At 45.4% G+C, this 16,658-nt stretch overlaps 1 protein-coding gene and 1 long non-coding RNA gene across 6 annotated transcripts in view; one reads left to right on the forward strand and one right to left on the reverse strand.

Moving 5' to 3' along the window:
- LOC308579109 overlaps nt 1-16,658 on the reverse strand; it is a 262,636-nt gene that overhangs the window by 55,093 nt on the left and 190,885 nt on the right. The window lies entirely within an intron of this gene.
- The window catches only part of CDK5RAP2 (CDK5 regulatory subunit associated protein 2), a 142,585-nt gene that overhangs the window by 20,577 nt on the left and 105,350 nt on the right, over nt 1-16,658 (forward strand). For all 5 annotated transcript variants that reach the window (XM_081179603.1, XM_081179604.1, XM_081179600.1 and 2 more), the window contains exons 7-11: nt 1,884-2,038; nt 2,324-2,486; nt 5,028-5,081; nt 7,840-7,959; nt 14,476-14,559. In XM_081179603.1, coding sequence (XP_081035729.1) covers nt 1,884-2,038; nt 2,324-2,486; nt 5,028-5,081; nt 7,840-7,959; nt 14,476-14,559 — 576 coding nt within the window. The remainder of the gene's footprint in view (nt 1-1,883; nt 2,039-2,323; nt 2,487-5,027; nt 5,082-7,839; nt 7,960-14,475; nt 14,560-16,658) is intronic.

Below are 16,658 nucleotides of genomic sequence, written 5' to 3' on the forward strand. Positions count from 1 at the left end.
CTACTGAATGCCTGATTTGAGTCACACACACGTTGCACTTTACAGTAATGTTGAAAAGGTTGGAGGGGAGGGATTGGGTTTTTTGGACGCTATGAACCTTGCAGGGCTGGGAAATCGGCTTTGTGCGGTGCTGAATGCTTTTCCCTGAGGGAGTCTTTCCGGACCCCATTAAAGAAGTGGTTTTAAGCCACCTCTTAAAAAAACATCTTTGGACCTGGCCATTATGGCCAATTATTGCCCAGTCTCAACTCTTCCATTCTTGGGAAAGATAATTGAGTGGGTGGCATAATTGAGTGGCAACTCCAGGCACATGAAGATGCAGACCTTCCAGTTGGGATTCAGCCCCCATCATGGGACTGAAACCACCTTAGTCGTGCTTGTTGATGATTTTGGGTGGGCTAGGACAGAGGTGAAAGCTGTTTCCTGGTTCTGCTGGATCTCTCAGTGGCTTTTGATACTATTGACCATGGTGTCCTTTAGGGCAAAACTAGTTTGAATTTCACATCGTGATAACTGTTTCCTAATATTTGACCTGGCAATATATTGCAAATCACAATATGTTTTAGGGCTAGGCCTCACACATATTGAGGTGATTGATAATATCATTTAACAGTTTTAGACCCTTAAGTAGTAGCAGTTGCCAAGACATTGTCCTGTTCGCCTCTGTGTAGTTCCTGCCTTATTTCAGATATTGAGATATATCAATATATCATGATGGTTAGGTGCTGATATATCACACTATTGAAAGCCAGATATTGCCCAGATCTAGGGCCCTTCTGGACCATCTTAGGGGGGTTAGGAGCTGAGGGTTATTGTTATGTAGTGGTTCCCCTCCTTCCTCTGTGTTCGAGTCCAGAAAGTGGTGTTGGGAGGTGAGTGTTCAGACCCCTGGGTGCTCATTTGTGGGGTATCTCAGGGCTCCGTCCTCTCCCCCTTGTTTTTTTAGCATCTATATGAAGCGGCAGGGAGAGATCATCAGGGGGTTTGGGCTGGGTGTTCACCAGTATGTGGATGATACCTAGCACTACTTCCTTTAAATTGGAACCAGTGAATGCGTTGAATGTCCTGTGTGAGTATCTGGAGGTTGGATGGCAGCTAATGGATGAGATTGAATCCCAGGATAAGACAGAAGTACTGTTTTGGGGAGATGGGGTGAGCAGGTGTCGGGGATTCCCTGGTCATGAATGGAGTAACTGTGCCCCTGAAGGACCAGGTGCGCAGCCTGGGAGTCATTTTGGACTCACAGCTGTCCATGGAGGTGCAGGCCAATTCTGTGTCCGGGGCAGCTGTCTACCAGCTCCATCTGGTATGCTGGCTGAGACCCCATTTGCCCGCAGACTGGTAATATAGAAAAGCTGGTGGAGGAATAGTTTAGTCTCTGAAGACTGTCAGTAACTGTCTTTAAAGTGGTCCTCCTTGAACAAAAGAACATCAAAGGTGGATTGCAATGTTAAGCAGTTGAATTGGAATACATCAAGAGAATTTTCTCACAACAAATGTCTTAATTGGCTGACCTGTACCAGGATGTCTATATTATCTAATACTGTTTTTGGTGAATGGCTGCAAAGTAATTATCACCCTCTGTACTTTCCTGCATTTCATTTTCTTCTGAGCTCCTATGAATAGTTCTCCTCTTTCCCATGCAAGTATGTAGCTGTAACTTACTCAGGGCATTACCTCTTGTTTGTGATTAAGTCTATTGTGGTCCAGAACGTCATATTAAATTCCACCACAAGTGCACGTCATATTAAATTCCACCACAAGTGGTGATCCTTGCTGGGCAAATGAGCCCAGGAGGGGCAATACTGCTTGAGAAAGTATTGCAAAAGTTCACTGGCTGTGAATGGTTGGTTCATCATGCATCTCTTATTTTCTGAGCACAGGATCTTAAGGTGGCGAAGGAAGAAGTAGAGAAAGCGTTTGCAATGACGGAGCAGGAGAGAGTACTAAGATTTGCAGCCGAACAGCAACTTTCTTTGATTACAAATAGGCAGTCAAAGGATCTGGATGTGATGACAGTGCTTGAAGAAAAGGACAGGTTAGGCTGTTATTATGGATGAGTACTCATTTTGTCAAATTGGTCCGATCTCCCTTGACTACACCCCTTACTGACCTTCCTTCACATTCCATGTGATTTTGCCAGACTGGAATGTCCGTGAACTCTGTTAATGCCTCTTGCTTTTGTTTCATTTTCATTGGGCTTGTTGTGGGGACAAGTTGTGGTAAGTCCATTCAATGACTAGATGTATCAATCGGATCTTATGTCTTTCTCTTCTGCTCTGCCTATGTCATCATCATCATGGTTCTGTTTCTGTAATTTTAGATGTATTGAGCAACTGAGTCTGTCTCTGAAAAATAAAGAAGCTTTAATCCAGTGCTTGGAAGCATCAGAGTCCAGAAATAGATCTTTGGAGGAGAGTTTGTCAGAAGAAAAAATCCAAGATCACCCTGGTGCTTTAGTGCTTGAGAAAGAGAAGGAGCTGGAGGTGAGGACTATCAATAGGGTAGAAAGGTGGAATGCCATCCCTTTAGAAGATCCTGTTTGTCACCCTTGTTTTCCCAGTTATCTAAGGCATGGCTTTTCCACTGAGCACAGGAGCAGTCTGTACGCTGAGTTGATACAGAGCTGTACTTTTGCAATTTTTTCTGCAGATACGCTTTGCTTTCCCCCCTTATTTTGTTTTTATCTTTACTTTTCAGTTCCACCTTCTTTCCAAGGCCTCAAGGTGTTATACATGCATCTCCCCCTCCCCATTTTGTTCTCACAACAACCATATGAGTCAGGGCTGAGAGAAGGCAATTGGCCCAAGATAACCCTGTGAGCTTCATGGCTGAGTGGGTATTTGAACCCCGAGCTCCAAGGACCTAGTCAGATGCTTTAACAGGACACCATACAGGGGATAGACGCCAGGCTATGAGCCACTTCGCTCACTTTCTCAATTGCTTCTCATTTGGTTCCTATTGATCCAGGCTTCTAGCAATGTAAAACAATTAATGAATTCTTTCTCAAAGGCATGGGTCACACTGTCATCAAGTTTCAGAAATGTAGATAATTAATTATTATTATTATTGCATTTATATCCCACCTTTCCTCCAAGGTGCTCAATATTGTGAAATAGTCTTCTCCCTCCCCATTTTATCCCCACAACAAAGCTGTGAGGTGGGTTACACTGTGAGGCAGTGACTAGCCCAAGGTCACTTAAGTGAGCTTAATGACCAGGTATGGATTTCAACCCTGGTCTTCCAGGTCCTAGTCAAATGCTCTAAATACTATACCACACTGGTGTACCTGTTGCTTCTATGGTCATCTCTATTGCAATGCTAGTAGTTTTTGAAAGTCATATGTTGCTGAAAAGCTGGTTAATTTGGAGGGTCAGATTGGGTCCAAAAGGAGTCATCCTTGAACCAACCCATACATAGACCCTTCTGATGCAAATGAGGAGCTCAGTTTTCTTTTGCCTCTAAACTCGATGTGGGTGGCAGGAGAGGGGATTGGGCAGAGCAAGGTGGCACTTTGTATTGGCTGAGCAAGAGGCAAACTTGTTGCTGACACAAATCCACCGCCTCCAAGGCCCACAGACATTCTGATTCCTTAGATCTTTGAGGGATGCTCTGTTAGTGGTCCTTGGATATATGGTTTGTATCCACCAGGAGCCATGCATTCAATATTGTGTGCCAAGTTCTGTGACACTCCCTCCCAGCTGAGATCAGACAGGCCTCCTGACTGTTGAACTTCAGGTGCTTGACAATGGCTTTCCTATTTCAGCAGGTGTCTTAAGTAAGCTGTACTTATGCCTATTTATGGAACTGACATTTCCACCTGCCCTTTTTATTTTAAGTACCATATTGTTTTGGTTGATCTATAAACTACGTCTTGGCTTCTATGGTGAAAAGAGGTTTATAAATATTGATGATAGTTTTTATTTTATTGAAAAGGGCTATTTTGTTCATAATTCATTCTGCTGCCACAGAACCAGGTGGTATATTGGTTTGAATGTTAGAACAGGACCTGGGAGCATTGGATTCAAATCCCCACTCAGCCCTGAAATTCACTAAGTGACCTTGGATCAGTCACTATCCTATCAGCCTAACTTCCTTTCCTGAGTTGTAAGGAAAAAATAGGTGTGTGTGTGTGTGTGTGTGTGTGTGTGTGTGTGTGAACAATCACATTAGGTCATTAGAGGAATAGTTGTGTAAATATGTCATAATAATTCCCTAGTTGCATGAGGAAAGTGTGCATGCTCAGTCCTTGTTTGGGTTTATGGATGCATAGGGGGCGCTTCTGACTTGATTTAATTACTCTTATCCTGCTTTTCTGTCCAGGATCTTACAGCCTCTTACATGATTAAAAACAGTAAGATGATTAAAACACTCTCATCATAAAAAGTGTGATTTCCAACCTCCCTTGATTTTTCTGCAAAGGTGGGGTGTACAGTGGTGCCTCGCAAGACGAAAAGAATCCGTTCTGTGATTCTCTTCATCTAGCGGTTTTTTCGTCTTTCGAAGCAAGCCCATTGATGGATTAGCGCTTTTAGCGGCTTATCTGCTGATCAGATCAGCTGATAAGTGGCTTAGAAAAAGGGGGGGGAAGGAAAAAAAATCAGCAGGAACTCGCAAGACATTGTCGTCTTGTGAAGCAAGCCCATAGGAAATTCGTTTCGTGAAGCACCTCCAAAACGGAAAACTCTTTCGTCTAGCGGGTTTTCCGTCTTGCGAGGCATTCGTCTTGCGGGGCACCACTGTATATTGTAGCTATAACACCTGCTCAGCTTACCCTCCTCTCCTTCTCACACTTGGGTGTATGCATGTGGACATCCTGTCTAACAAATATAGGGAGTTAAAAGGGGAAGCATAGCTATGCTTGTGCACAAACGCCAGATTTTTCAAATATTAATCCTTATGGTCTCCTGGGATGTATATTTTACACATATAATGCTTTTTCTTATTGGAAATAAAAGAACCTGATAGCTGTCTACCTAGCTAATAATTGACACTGGAGTGAAAACTGGATTATTTTATTCCTTTAGGCTCTCAGAACAGAATTCTACAATGCAAAACATGACTTGGAAAAAAAGATCGCGGTACGTCTTGAATTTTCCCTTTCCTTTCTAGTTGTTGTGTATTGGCAGGTACAACCTTTGCAAGTGTCCTTTTATTCTACCATGAGTAGGAGCTGACGCTCATGTTGTTTCCAGAAAGTTTTTAGCCAAGGAGAGAGCTTCCAATATTAAAAGGTTTTGCAAGGAGTGCAGTGTATGTTGTTAAGCTTTGTCAGGCATTGGTCAGGATGGAGAACTTTCAGTCCTTCAGATGCTTATTGGACTTACAATAACCCCAGCCAGCATGGAGAGCAGACATTTTCTGTCAGTGTCCCCTGTCTCATCTCGTCCTGTCCCACTGTCCCCCTGCTGCCTGCAGAGACTTCATCAATCCTCTGCTCCCATCACCTGGAAGAGCCAGAAAGAATAAATTGTCCAGATGAGGAGACATACCACCCTCTAGGAGATGAAAACATGCCTCAGGACCCTAGATGCTAGGTAGCACACATCTGCAGAGCACCATTTGGAATAACCTATTGCACCCGTGGCATCGAAGGCCTGAGGAGTGGATATTTTCCATTGATGTCCTTTCCACATGCCTTCTGCCTTTTAATCTTATGTCTGTTACACACTGGTTTTCACTTAACCACCAGCCACCTTGGAGGCTTGCAGAACAACAGAACATAAATAGTAGAAATAAGTATTGTTTTATTTATTTATTTTAATTTTTATGTCAGGACTTATTATATAGCACTTAATCATCAAAACCTCTTAAGTTGTTTAATATAAATTAAAAGCTACCAGTAACCTTTTTTAAACACCTGCTTTCAATGTGATAGTCTTCAAAATAAAATAATCAGTTTTAACAGCATACATTGTAAAGTCAAGTTACATGTCAGACATGCATGTCTGAGTAGGCTTGCTTAAAGAAGCAAGTTTTTAAAGGTAAAGGCAAAGGTACCCCTGACCGTTAGGTCCAGTCGCGGATGACTTTGGCGTTGCATGCTCATCTTGCTCTATAGGCCGAAGGAGCCGGAGTTTGTCCACAGACAGCTTTCCGGGTCATGTGGCCAGCATGACTAAGCCGCTTCTGGCGAACCAGAGCAGCACATGGAAACGCCATTTACCTTCCCGCTGGAGCGGTACCTATTTATCTACTTGCACTTTAATGTTCTTTCGAACTGCTAGGTTGGCAGGAGCAGGGACCGAGCAACGGGAGCTCACCCTGTCACGGGGATTCGAACTGCTGACCTTGTGATCGGCAAGCCCTAGGCTCTGGTTTAGACCACAGCGCCACCCGCGTTCCTTTTACAGCATACATTGTAAAGTCAAGTTACATTCATGTCAGACATGCACATCTGAGTAGGCTTGCTTAAAGAAGCAAGTTTTTAGGAGGTGCCAAAAACTCTGCAGTGAAGGTGCCTGCTTAATATTCATCATAAACACAGTGGGTAACCAGATACCTTTGGGGACACCCTGGCCCTCCCCCTCCTCTACTGTGGTTCTCCAGCAGCTGGTATACAGATGCACATTGCCTCTGATCCTGGAGCTATCATGCAACCACCATGACTAGTAGCCCAATAGCTTTATCGTCCCTCTATCAGTTTCTTATTCTCTTTTCAAGCCATCTGAATTGTTGGCCGGTGCCACATCCTGTGGCAGCATATTTCACACTTAATGTGCTGTGTGAAAAGAGCTTGGATGAAGAGTCTGTTTAGTTCAGCATCCTGTCTCCCACAGTGGCTGGGAAGCCCATAAGCAGGGTGGTTGCCTGGTGTACTGCCTTTGAAAACAGAGCTTCTGTTTAGCTTTTTTGGCTAGTAGACATTGATAGACCTCTCACTCACCTTTCTAAAGCCACCCAAGCCATCTCCACAGTGGAGAAGCACATGGAAAAAGCCTCCACCTTTTATCTCTCTTGCACCACTATCCGTCTGTTCAGTTCTCACAGCTAATCTCGCCTCTCATCACTCTATCAGTGAGATGCTTATCTTCCCTCCAGCAAACATGCCACAACATTGTGGAATGCAGTGGAGCGTTCTGGAGGCGTTGTGGGACTGAGCTGATTCAGAATCTGTTGGATCCCAAGCCAGTCCCACTGTTGTCATGCAGTTGCACTGGACCCAGTTGCAGTGTCAGCTCCAGGATGGCACAGGAATCCTACTGCCCCCCCCCCCCGCACCTTCTGCCCTGGACAGTTCTGTGAAATCCCACTTTGGCTGTGTTGTATTTCAGCCTTAAAAGGTAGGAGAATAGGCAAGAGTTGCTTTAACCACATTATAAATGTTAAGGATTGCTCCTTTTGTGCGTGACAAAATATTGGGTAAGCAGCATATATGCAGGATAGGGCACCTTTGCCAGGAAAGCTTCAGGCCTAGTTCTTATGGTGGCCAACCTGCATCTACATTGTGCCACTTCAGGCAGGAGGTGGGAACTCACATGAGAGAATGCTGCTGTGTAACCAAAATTCTATGCACTTAGAAAACAAGCTTCTCAGGGAGGGTTCTAACCTTGCCATCTCCCTTACACATTAGTTTTCTGTTTACAGAGATTTCTGAGTGGAGGAACATTCAGCTACAGAACCCCCCTACCCCACCCGCCATAGTGTGAAGTGTCCCAGCCCAGGTAGAGATTTCCTATCTCAACAGTGAAAGGCTTGTGGCAAAGCTTATGTGGTCCAGATTGCAGTTGCCCTGAGTGAGGAGCTGGGCTCTTGCTTGATGCCTGTGAAAGTATTCTTAATATACAAAATGTGTTTCTTGAAAAAGGATAACTGTATGCATTTACTTTTAATCCTCAGTCACTCCAGAAGGAACTTCATGAACGAGAGATGGAGCTTTCTGTCGAAAAGATAAATGCTTTGAAACGAGACAAAACTATCCAGGGATTAGTCCTTGCTGTAAAAGTGAAAGAAAAGGAGGTACATGGATTATGTTATTCTGATAAAAATGTATTCAAGCCATGCTTGATAGTAACAGATTGAGGGAAGGGAAGGGTGGACATTCTAGGAAGTCTTGAGGGTTAAGAATACCTACTTAGAGCAAGAGAGGAGAACATTTTTCAGTCCGAGAGCCACATTACCTTCTGGGCAACTTTCTGAGAGCAACATGCCACTGCTGACCAGGCCAGGGGCAAAAGCGGATGAAACAATGGATGTATATTTTCCCTTTAACAATTAGGCTATTTTCCACCCCACCCCCCTCTATTCCCCCATCCAGGAAAACAAGTGACAATATCAATGTATCAATACATCGCCCAGGACCAGTTTCAGGGCCAGAGTGTGATGTTGCCTTCACCCAGCGGTATATCATGGGTGAAACTGCGGCTGCTCCTGACTCAGGAATGGTGGTGCCTTCACCTGCAATATACTGCTGGGTGAAGGCTCCATCACGCTCGGGCCCTCAAACTGAGGGAGGAACAAGCTGCGAGGTGCCAGAGCTGATGCAGCTCGTTTTCGCCCTCGGAGCACCAGGTGCCCATGTGCACAGAGGAACGAGCTGCACTGGCCCCGGCCTCGCAAGGCACCAGTGCAAAACTCGTTGCTCCCGCCAAGGCCCAGGCCTGATGCAACTTGTTCCTCCCTCCACTTTTCTTTCTTTTTTAAATAAATATTTATTAAAAATTTCCATTTTAAAAAGAAATAACATAAAGAAAAATTAAAAACATATACAGTTTACAATCCTTGTTTTCTATAACATATTTTCCTGACTTCCCCACACCTCCCCTTCTTATATTCCAATTCAAATTGTAAATTCAACAAGTTCTTATCCCCAGTTTTTAACCTTTTTATACTTAATTCATTTTTTTAAAAAAACCAATTTTACCTTATAAACCTCGAAATTTATACCTCAATACTCATTCTTAAATCCTTTTTTCTAAAGTCGACCCAAATTCCCTTCCACGAATTCCCCACTTTTCATACTGATAACAAAACAAAATAAAAATAAAAAGACAAATTTTAGTTATACACCCTTTGGATCCCCAAACCCCATCCCATCCCCTTTCCCGGTTTCAATCCCCAACAAATGTCCATCAGTCTTAATCTACTATCAGCCTGGAGAGCTAACATCTGAGGCCCTTAATTGTCTCTCAGTTCCTCTCTGCCGGTTTTTTTGATAGTCCTTAAAATTAAACACCAGATCTCGGAGATGCTCTAATCCGATGGGGACAATGCTCCCTCCAGCCAGACCACCATACTTAAAAGTGGAGCCCAAATCTTGTTTCTTGCACCTTTCAGGTCCAAATGCTCCCACAGCTCCAACTTTCACCTTGATCAAATTTGTAATCCTTAGATCTTCAGATCTCCACATATAGAGATTTCTCCATTCTTCAGTCTCCAATTTAGACCCGATTTTCATCATCCAATCCTTGTTTTCCTTTGTAGCCATCATGTCAGGACTCTGGCTCTCCTTTGTCATCTGCAACACCACATCTCCTCCTTCCCTTTCCTCAAAAACAACATGTGTCTCTTTCTCCACACTCTCAAAGTTCTCAACTTTCTCCTCTTGTCCAGCTGCATGCACTTCCCGGATCATATCCTTATCAAATTCAATGCACTTATTTACTGTTAAGTCCAGGGTTGCAACGTTAGTAGCCAAAACATCAATTTGGCCTTGTAACTTTCCCAAGAGAAAGAAAATTCTGTTCAGTTTAGCTTGTGTTTTCCCTCCTTCAGCCATTCTTGTAATGTCCCAAAACCCCCTCTAGAGGGATTTTGGTTACTTAGTGTTCCTTCCAGTTCAAATCCAAAAATCAAGTTAGTTTGTATCAGTTCTTCCTTATTTTCAAAAAAGTATAACCAAATTGTAACAAATATAACCAGCAGAGACAGAAAACAAAGTTCACTTTTTCCATCTTGACAGCTAGTTTGACAGCTGTCAAGCTCTTCAATATCTCTCCAGCAGGCTTTCTCGTGGATCACTCCCAGGTCCGGGGGGGGGGACACTTCAACTCCAAAAATTAACTCTTATCCTCCAGTAAAAATTACTTAAGCTGCCAAATCGTGAAATTAATATCTTTTACCCAATAAGAAGAAAAAAATCCTCTCGACCTTAGTTAGTTAGTCCTTGCTTTAGATTATTTATAGGACGGGGAGACGGACTCCCTGTTTACACCTTCCCCGATCGTGCCTAATTCAAAAAAAATTTTTTTTTCCTTTAGAAATCCAATTTCCGTACTACTCACGGGTTGCTACTTTAAAGTCCAATTGTTCACAAGAAGAAGTCAGCACTCTCCGACCATGGCATGCGGCTTCACTCCGTAGGAGAAGCAGTTGACTCACAGCACCGCGCCGCTCACCCCGTCCCCCGTTCCGAAGCCTTTAAAAAGGCTCCTTCACGGGTCGGGGGGGCGCAAATGGTGCCCGCCGAGTCACCAGGTTCACAGGCTGGGTCCCCGCATCGCCGCAGCAGCAAGACCCGATCCTGTGGAGCTGATTCCCTCCGGAGCTCAGAGGGAATCCGCCATTAGCCGATCGCGCTAACCCGGAAGTCTCCTCCCTCTGCTTTTCAACATTCCAATGTATCGCTATGTACAGTGGTGCCCCGCAAGACGAATGCCTCGCAAGACGGAAAACCCGCTAGACGAAAGGGTTTTCCGTTTTGGAGGTGCTTCGCAAAACGAATTTCCTATGGGCTTGCTTCACAAGACGAAAATGTCTTCCGAGTTCCTGCGGTTCCCCCCCTTTCTCCCCCTTTTCCCCAAGCCGCTAAGCCGCTTATCAGCTGATCCTAAGCTGCTAAGCCGCTTAACAGCTGATCCGCTAAGCTGCTTATCAGCTGATCCGCTAAGCTGCTAATAGCGCTAATCCGCTAAGGCGCTAATGGGCTTGCTTCGCAAGACGAAAAAACCGCAAGACGAAGAGACTCGCGGAACGGATTCTTTTCGTCTTGCCAGGCCCCACTGTATATCACAATGTTTGGCTGGTGATACATTACAATGCTGAAAAGCTGATAATCAGCCAGCCCTAATTGGAGGTCAAAAACACATTTAGTCCAGGTAAAAATACTTTGTGTGCAAAGCAGGGGTTGTGAAGTGTGACCCAGTGAGAGTTTTGAGGGCCAGATAGAGAGGTCTGGAGCCCATGGTTGGCCCCCACCCATGATCTAGAGATAGAGAAACCCTGCTGGATCAGATTTTCTAGTGTAGTATCTCACAGATGCCTCCAAGAAGTCCAAAAGTAAGATGCAAAAGGAATAGCCCATTACCATGGTTGTACTCTAGTTGCTGGTATTTAGTTGTTTGCTGCTTCTGAAGATGGAGGTTCTACTTAGCCATCATTGCTAATATATGGTTGGGTTTAAGGTGGAAGCTAATATAGTGTTCTGTATCTTTAAGGGAATAGGATATTCATGGGGAAGTTGTATTCTTACAGCTGTCGGATTTTGGTCTTTCATCCCTGAATGAGAGAGTAATATTGGCAAATACTGGGAACACTCCACTCATTCCTGTACATCAGGGGTCTGCAAGGTTTACCTCTTGACCCGTGCCCGTCATGGCTGATTAGAGCGTGTCCAGACGAGGTGCGGGCCCCCCTGGGGGATATCATCAATCTGTCCCTTGGCACCGGGATATTCCCAGGGGAACTGAAGGAGGCGGTGGTGCGTCCGCTCTTAAAGAAAACATCATTAGATCCCTTAGATCTATCCAATTACCGCCCGGTCTCGAATCTTCCATTCCTGGGTAAGGTGATTGAGAGAGCGGTTGCTGAACAGCTTGGTAGGTTCCTGGATGAAACATCTGCTTTGGATCCATTCCAGTCCGGCTTCCGTGCTGGCCATGGGACCGAGACGGCTCTGGTCGCCCTAACAGATGATCTCCGCAGACAGCTGGATCGAGGCGGGTCGGGGCTGCTGATTCTTCTAGATCTGTCAGCAGCCTTTGACATGGTCGATCACGAACTCCTGGACCACCGCCTTGCCGACGTGGGGATCCAGGGCACAGTCCTTCAATGGCTGCGCTCGTTTCTCTCTGATCGGGGACAGAGGGTGGCGCTTGGGGGGGAATTGTCATCGCGTCACTCCTTGGTGTGTGGAGTGCCTCAGGGTGCGATTCTCTCCCCGATGCTTTTTAACATCTTTATGCGCCCCCTCGCCCAGCATGTCCGGAGTTTTGGGCTGGGTTGCCATCAGTATGCTGATGACACCCAACTCTATCTGTTGATGGATGGCCATCCTAACTCGGCCCCAGACACACTGACCAGATGTCTGGAAGCTGTGGCTGGATGGTTACGTGGGAGCCGGTTGAAGTTAAATCCTTCGAAGACAGAGGTCCTCTGGCTGGGGCGGGACGATATGGGATCGAGGGGGCAACTCCCATCTCTTGCGAGGGTGCAATTAGTGCCAGCACCGTCCGTTAAGAGTTTGGGTGTAATCTTCGATACCTCCCTCTCTATGGAGGCGCAGATTACAGCTATAACAAAGGCGGCATTTTTCCATCTCCGCCAAGCTAAGCAGTTGGCCCCTTATCTCTCTCGCCCTCACCTAGCCACTGTGATCCATGCGACGGTCACCTCCAGACTGGATTATTGTAACTCGCTCTACGTGGGGCTGCCCTTGAGACTGACCCAGAAACTCCAGCAGGTGCAGAATGCCGCGGCGAGACTCCTTATGGGGTCTTCGCTGCGAGATCACATTCATCCGGTACTATACCAGCTGCACTGGCTCCCGGTGGAGTACAGGATCAGGTTTAAGGTGCTGGTTTTAACCTTTAAAGCCCTATACGGCCTAGGACCCTCGTACCTACGGGACCGCCTCTCCTGGTATGCCCCACAGAGAAACCTACGGTCTGCAAATAATAACACCCTCAAGGTCCCAGGCCTCAGAGAGGTTAGGCTGGCCTCAACTAGAGCCAGGGCCTTCTCGGCTGCGGCTCCAACCTGGTGGAACGCTCTGTCACAAGAGACCAGGGCCCTGCGGGACCTGACATCTTTCCGCAGGGCCTGCAAGACAGAGTTGTTCCGCCAGGCCTTTGGTCAGGGCGCAGCCTGACTCCCTCCTCTGGCAACCCGCACAGAATTTTGTTTAATCGGTTGCCATCAATTTGATTTTAACTAATTTTTATAATGAAATATTTTTAGAATGTGTTATTATTTGATTGTTTATCTGATTGTTGTTAGCCGCCCTGAGCCCGGCTTGGCTGGGGAGGGCGGGATATAAATAAAATTTATTATTATTATTATTACCTCGCCTGGGCTGGTTCACTCCAGTGGATATCCCTCCGTGGGCCGGATTGTGAGTGCGAGCGCCCATGATTTCTGGCGTCTGCATTTGCGCAGGCATGATTTCTGGCATCTGCGTCTGTGCAGACGCTATTTCCGGAGCCGTGGAAGCTAGTCCCCGTGCCGTGCTGCGCCGGTTTAGTGCAGCGCGCAGGGACTCGTGGCCCAGTTAAACGACCCCTGTGGGCTGCTTGTGGCCCATTGGTTTTAGGTTGCCGACCCCTGCTGTAGATTGAGTGCATCCTCAACCATTCAGGGTGTCGTGTGTTTTGAGTTGTTCTTCTGTGGGCACAACTGCAGAGCCAAGCAGGGGGAAAGCATCAAAAAGAGGCATGGTAATGGGACAGGATCAGGTTTCCCCACCCCTGTGACAGTGGAGGCTCTGCCCCACCTGGCACAAATTATGAAATCCAAGGTGTGCCAGTCTCACTTCCAGGCAACAGAAGCATGTTCCCAGATCTCATGAGAAATGGCAGTCTTGAGGTTTCTGGGGTGAAACTGGAAAGCGGCTATGAGTGGGGAAGTGTCATTTAAGAACTTGAAGCAGTTCATCTGAGTGCCTGGAAGCAAAGTGGGATGGAGAAGACAATTTGGCTCTTCTTGGAAATATCCTACTCTCATCTGTCTGTGTCTTGGGTGCGAAATCCTGAGCCAAGAACCCTGCACTGTGCTCCCACAATCTCCTACAGTAGTCAAATGATGGTTGGGTTCCCCAGTGTTAGTTTGAACGCAGGGTTGACCTTTTTCTTTCCAGAGTGTTTCTTCTTTCTTAGGCAAAGGCTTTGACTCCCCAATTTGTTGGTTATAGGCCAGGGATGGGAAACCTTGGCCTGGAGGTTAAATGAGGCCCTCCAAGCCTATCATTCTGACCCTCAGGAATCTCCCAGACATGGCCCCTTACTATCTCTGCTTTGCACCTTCTTGAGTGTATTTGCTGAGCTGGAATGTGTCCTTAAGCTCTGATCATGCCTTTTGCTTGCATGGATGGATAACAGAGAGGGGTGTGCAAGTGTGTATGGGGAGGGCAGAGCAAAGATTGGTACCAGCCCAACCTCTGGAAGTGGTTCTCTCTCTCTGCAGAAAAAAGAACATTCCTGGGAAATGCTGGCATTCTTTTTTCATATGGTTGTGGTGGTGTTTTTGTTCTTGCCCTCTCTTGGCTCTTATGTGTCTTTCACATCCATGAGATTTCACCCTTTTCTGTGTTCTTTCGTTCAGAATGAAAAACTTTGCTCTGAAATTGAAGATTTAAACACATCATTGGCTGAAGCCACCCAGAAAATTCAGATGCAGAAATTCAAGGTGAGACAATAAGGATTATTATGGATACTTCTGTTCCTCCACCCTGTATTTTCAGGCAGAATCAGAGAATAGAATCAGAGAAGGGACCCAAGAGTCATCTGGTCCAACCCCCTGCAATGTAGAAATCTCAGTTAAAGCACCCATTACATATGGCTATCCAACCTCTGTTAAAAAAACTTCCAAGGAAGGGGAGTCCACCACCTCTTGTGGGAGTCTGTTCCACTGCCAAACAGTTCTTACTGTCAGAAAGTTTTTTTGAATGTTTAATCAGAATCTCCTTTCTTGTAACTTGAAGCCAGTGCCTTCAGTCCTACCCTGCAGAGCAGGAAAAAACAACCTTGCTCCCTCTTCCATGTGACAGCCCTTAAGATATTTGAAGATGGCTATCGTATCTCTGGTCCAGGGGGTCATGAAGAGTCAGACACGACTAAATGACTGAACAACAACAAAAATCATATCTCCTAGTCTCCTCTTTTCCAGGCTAAACATACCCAGCTCTTTCAAGAGCTCCTTAGAAGACTTAGTTTCCATACCTTTGATCATCTTGATTGCCCTCCTCTGCACACATTCCAACTTGTCAACATGCTTCTTAAATTGTGGTGTACAGAATAGGACACAGTGTTCCAGGTGTGGTCTGACCGAGGCAGAATAGAGTGGTATTATTACTTCCCTTGATCTGGACACTAGACCTCTGTTGTTCAGCCTAGAATAGTGTTAACTTTTCTCCCCTGCTGCATCACACTGTTGACTCATGTTAAGCTTGTGGTCCACCAACACTCCCAGATCCTTTTCACATGTACTGCTGGTAAGCCAGGTGTCACACATCCTATATTGGTGCATCTGGTTCTTCCTGCCTAAGTGCAGAAACTTACATTTGTCTTTATTGAGATTCATTTTTCTAGCTTGTACCCAGTTCTCCAATCTGTTACAGTCATTCTGAATTCTGATTCTGTTTTCTGTGGCATTAACTACCCCTTCCAGTTTGGTGTCATCTGCAAATTTGATGAGCATCCCCTCAATTCCTTCATCCAGCTCATTTATAAAGATGTTAAACAACAATGGACCCAGGACAGAACCCTGCAGAACCTCTTCTGTCACTCTTTTCCAGGATGATGAACCATTAATGAGTACTCTGGGTTCAGTCAACCAGCTACAAATACACCTAACAGTTACCTCGTCCAACCCACATTTTACCAGCTTCCTTGTGAGAAAACGATGGGGGACTTTGTCAAAAGCCTTACTGAAATCAAGATGCACTGTGTCCACAGCATTTCCCTGATCCACTAAGTTTGTAATTCTATCAAAATAATAACTTATTTCTGAGAAACCCTTGCAATCACAGCATCCTTTCTAAATGTTCACAGACCAACTGTTGAATTATCTGTTCTAGGACCTTCCCTGGTATCGATGTCAAGCTCACTGGTCAGCCATAACTTGTGTTTCCTTTCCCCTCTTTTTGAAGATGGGGACAATATTTGCCCACATCCAGTCTTTAGGGACCTGACCTATTCTGCAAGAATTCTCAGAGATAATAGGCAAAGGATATGAAATTACACCTGCAAGCTCCTTTAGTTCCCTTGGATGCAGCTCATCAGGCCCTGGAGATTTGAATTCATTTAAAGTAGCTAGGTGTTCCCTTACTGCCTCTTTTCCTATTTTGTGTTCCCTCCTTTCATCATCTATTCTGTTATCACCAGGTTGGGCATCACTTTCCTTTTGAGTGAGGATTATTATGGATACTTCTGGTCATCCACCCTGTATTTCCAGACAGAATCAGAGAATAGAATCAGAGATGGGACCCAAGAGTCATCTGGTCCAACCCCCTGCAATGTAGAAATCTCAGTTAAAGCAGGTGTTGAATAGTAGGTGTTGAATAGTTCTGCCTTCTCTCTTTCACTCAATAGCATTTCTCCATCTTCCCTATGCAGAGGACCTATCACTTGCTTGTTCTTCCTCTTACTTCGGACATAGCCAAAGAAACCTTTTTTATTATTTCTAACCTCTCTTGCAACCCTGAGCTCATTTTGAGCTGTAGCCAGCCTGAGTTCCCCCTGCAACTGTTGGCTACTCCTGTATACTCCTTCTTTGTGATTTACCCT

The sequence above is a fragment of the Podarcis bocagei genome (assembly GCF_964188305.1).
Source record: "Podarcis bocagei genome assembly, chromosome: Z".
Taxonomy (NCBI): Eukaryota; Metazoa; Chordata; class Lepidosauria; order Squamata; family Lacertidae; genus Podarcis; species Podarcis bocagei.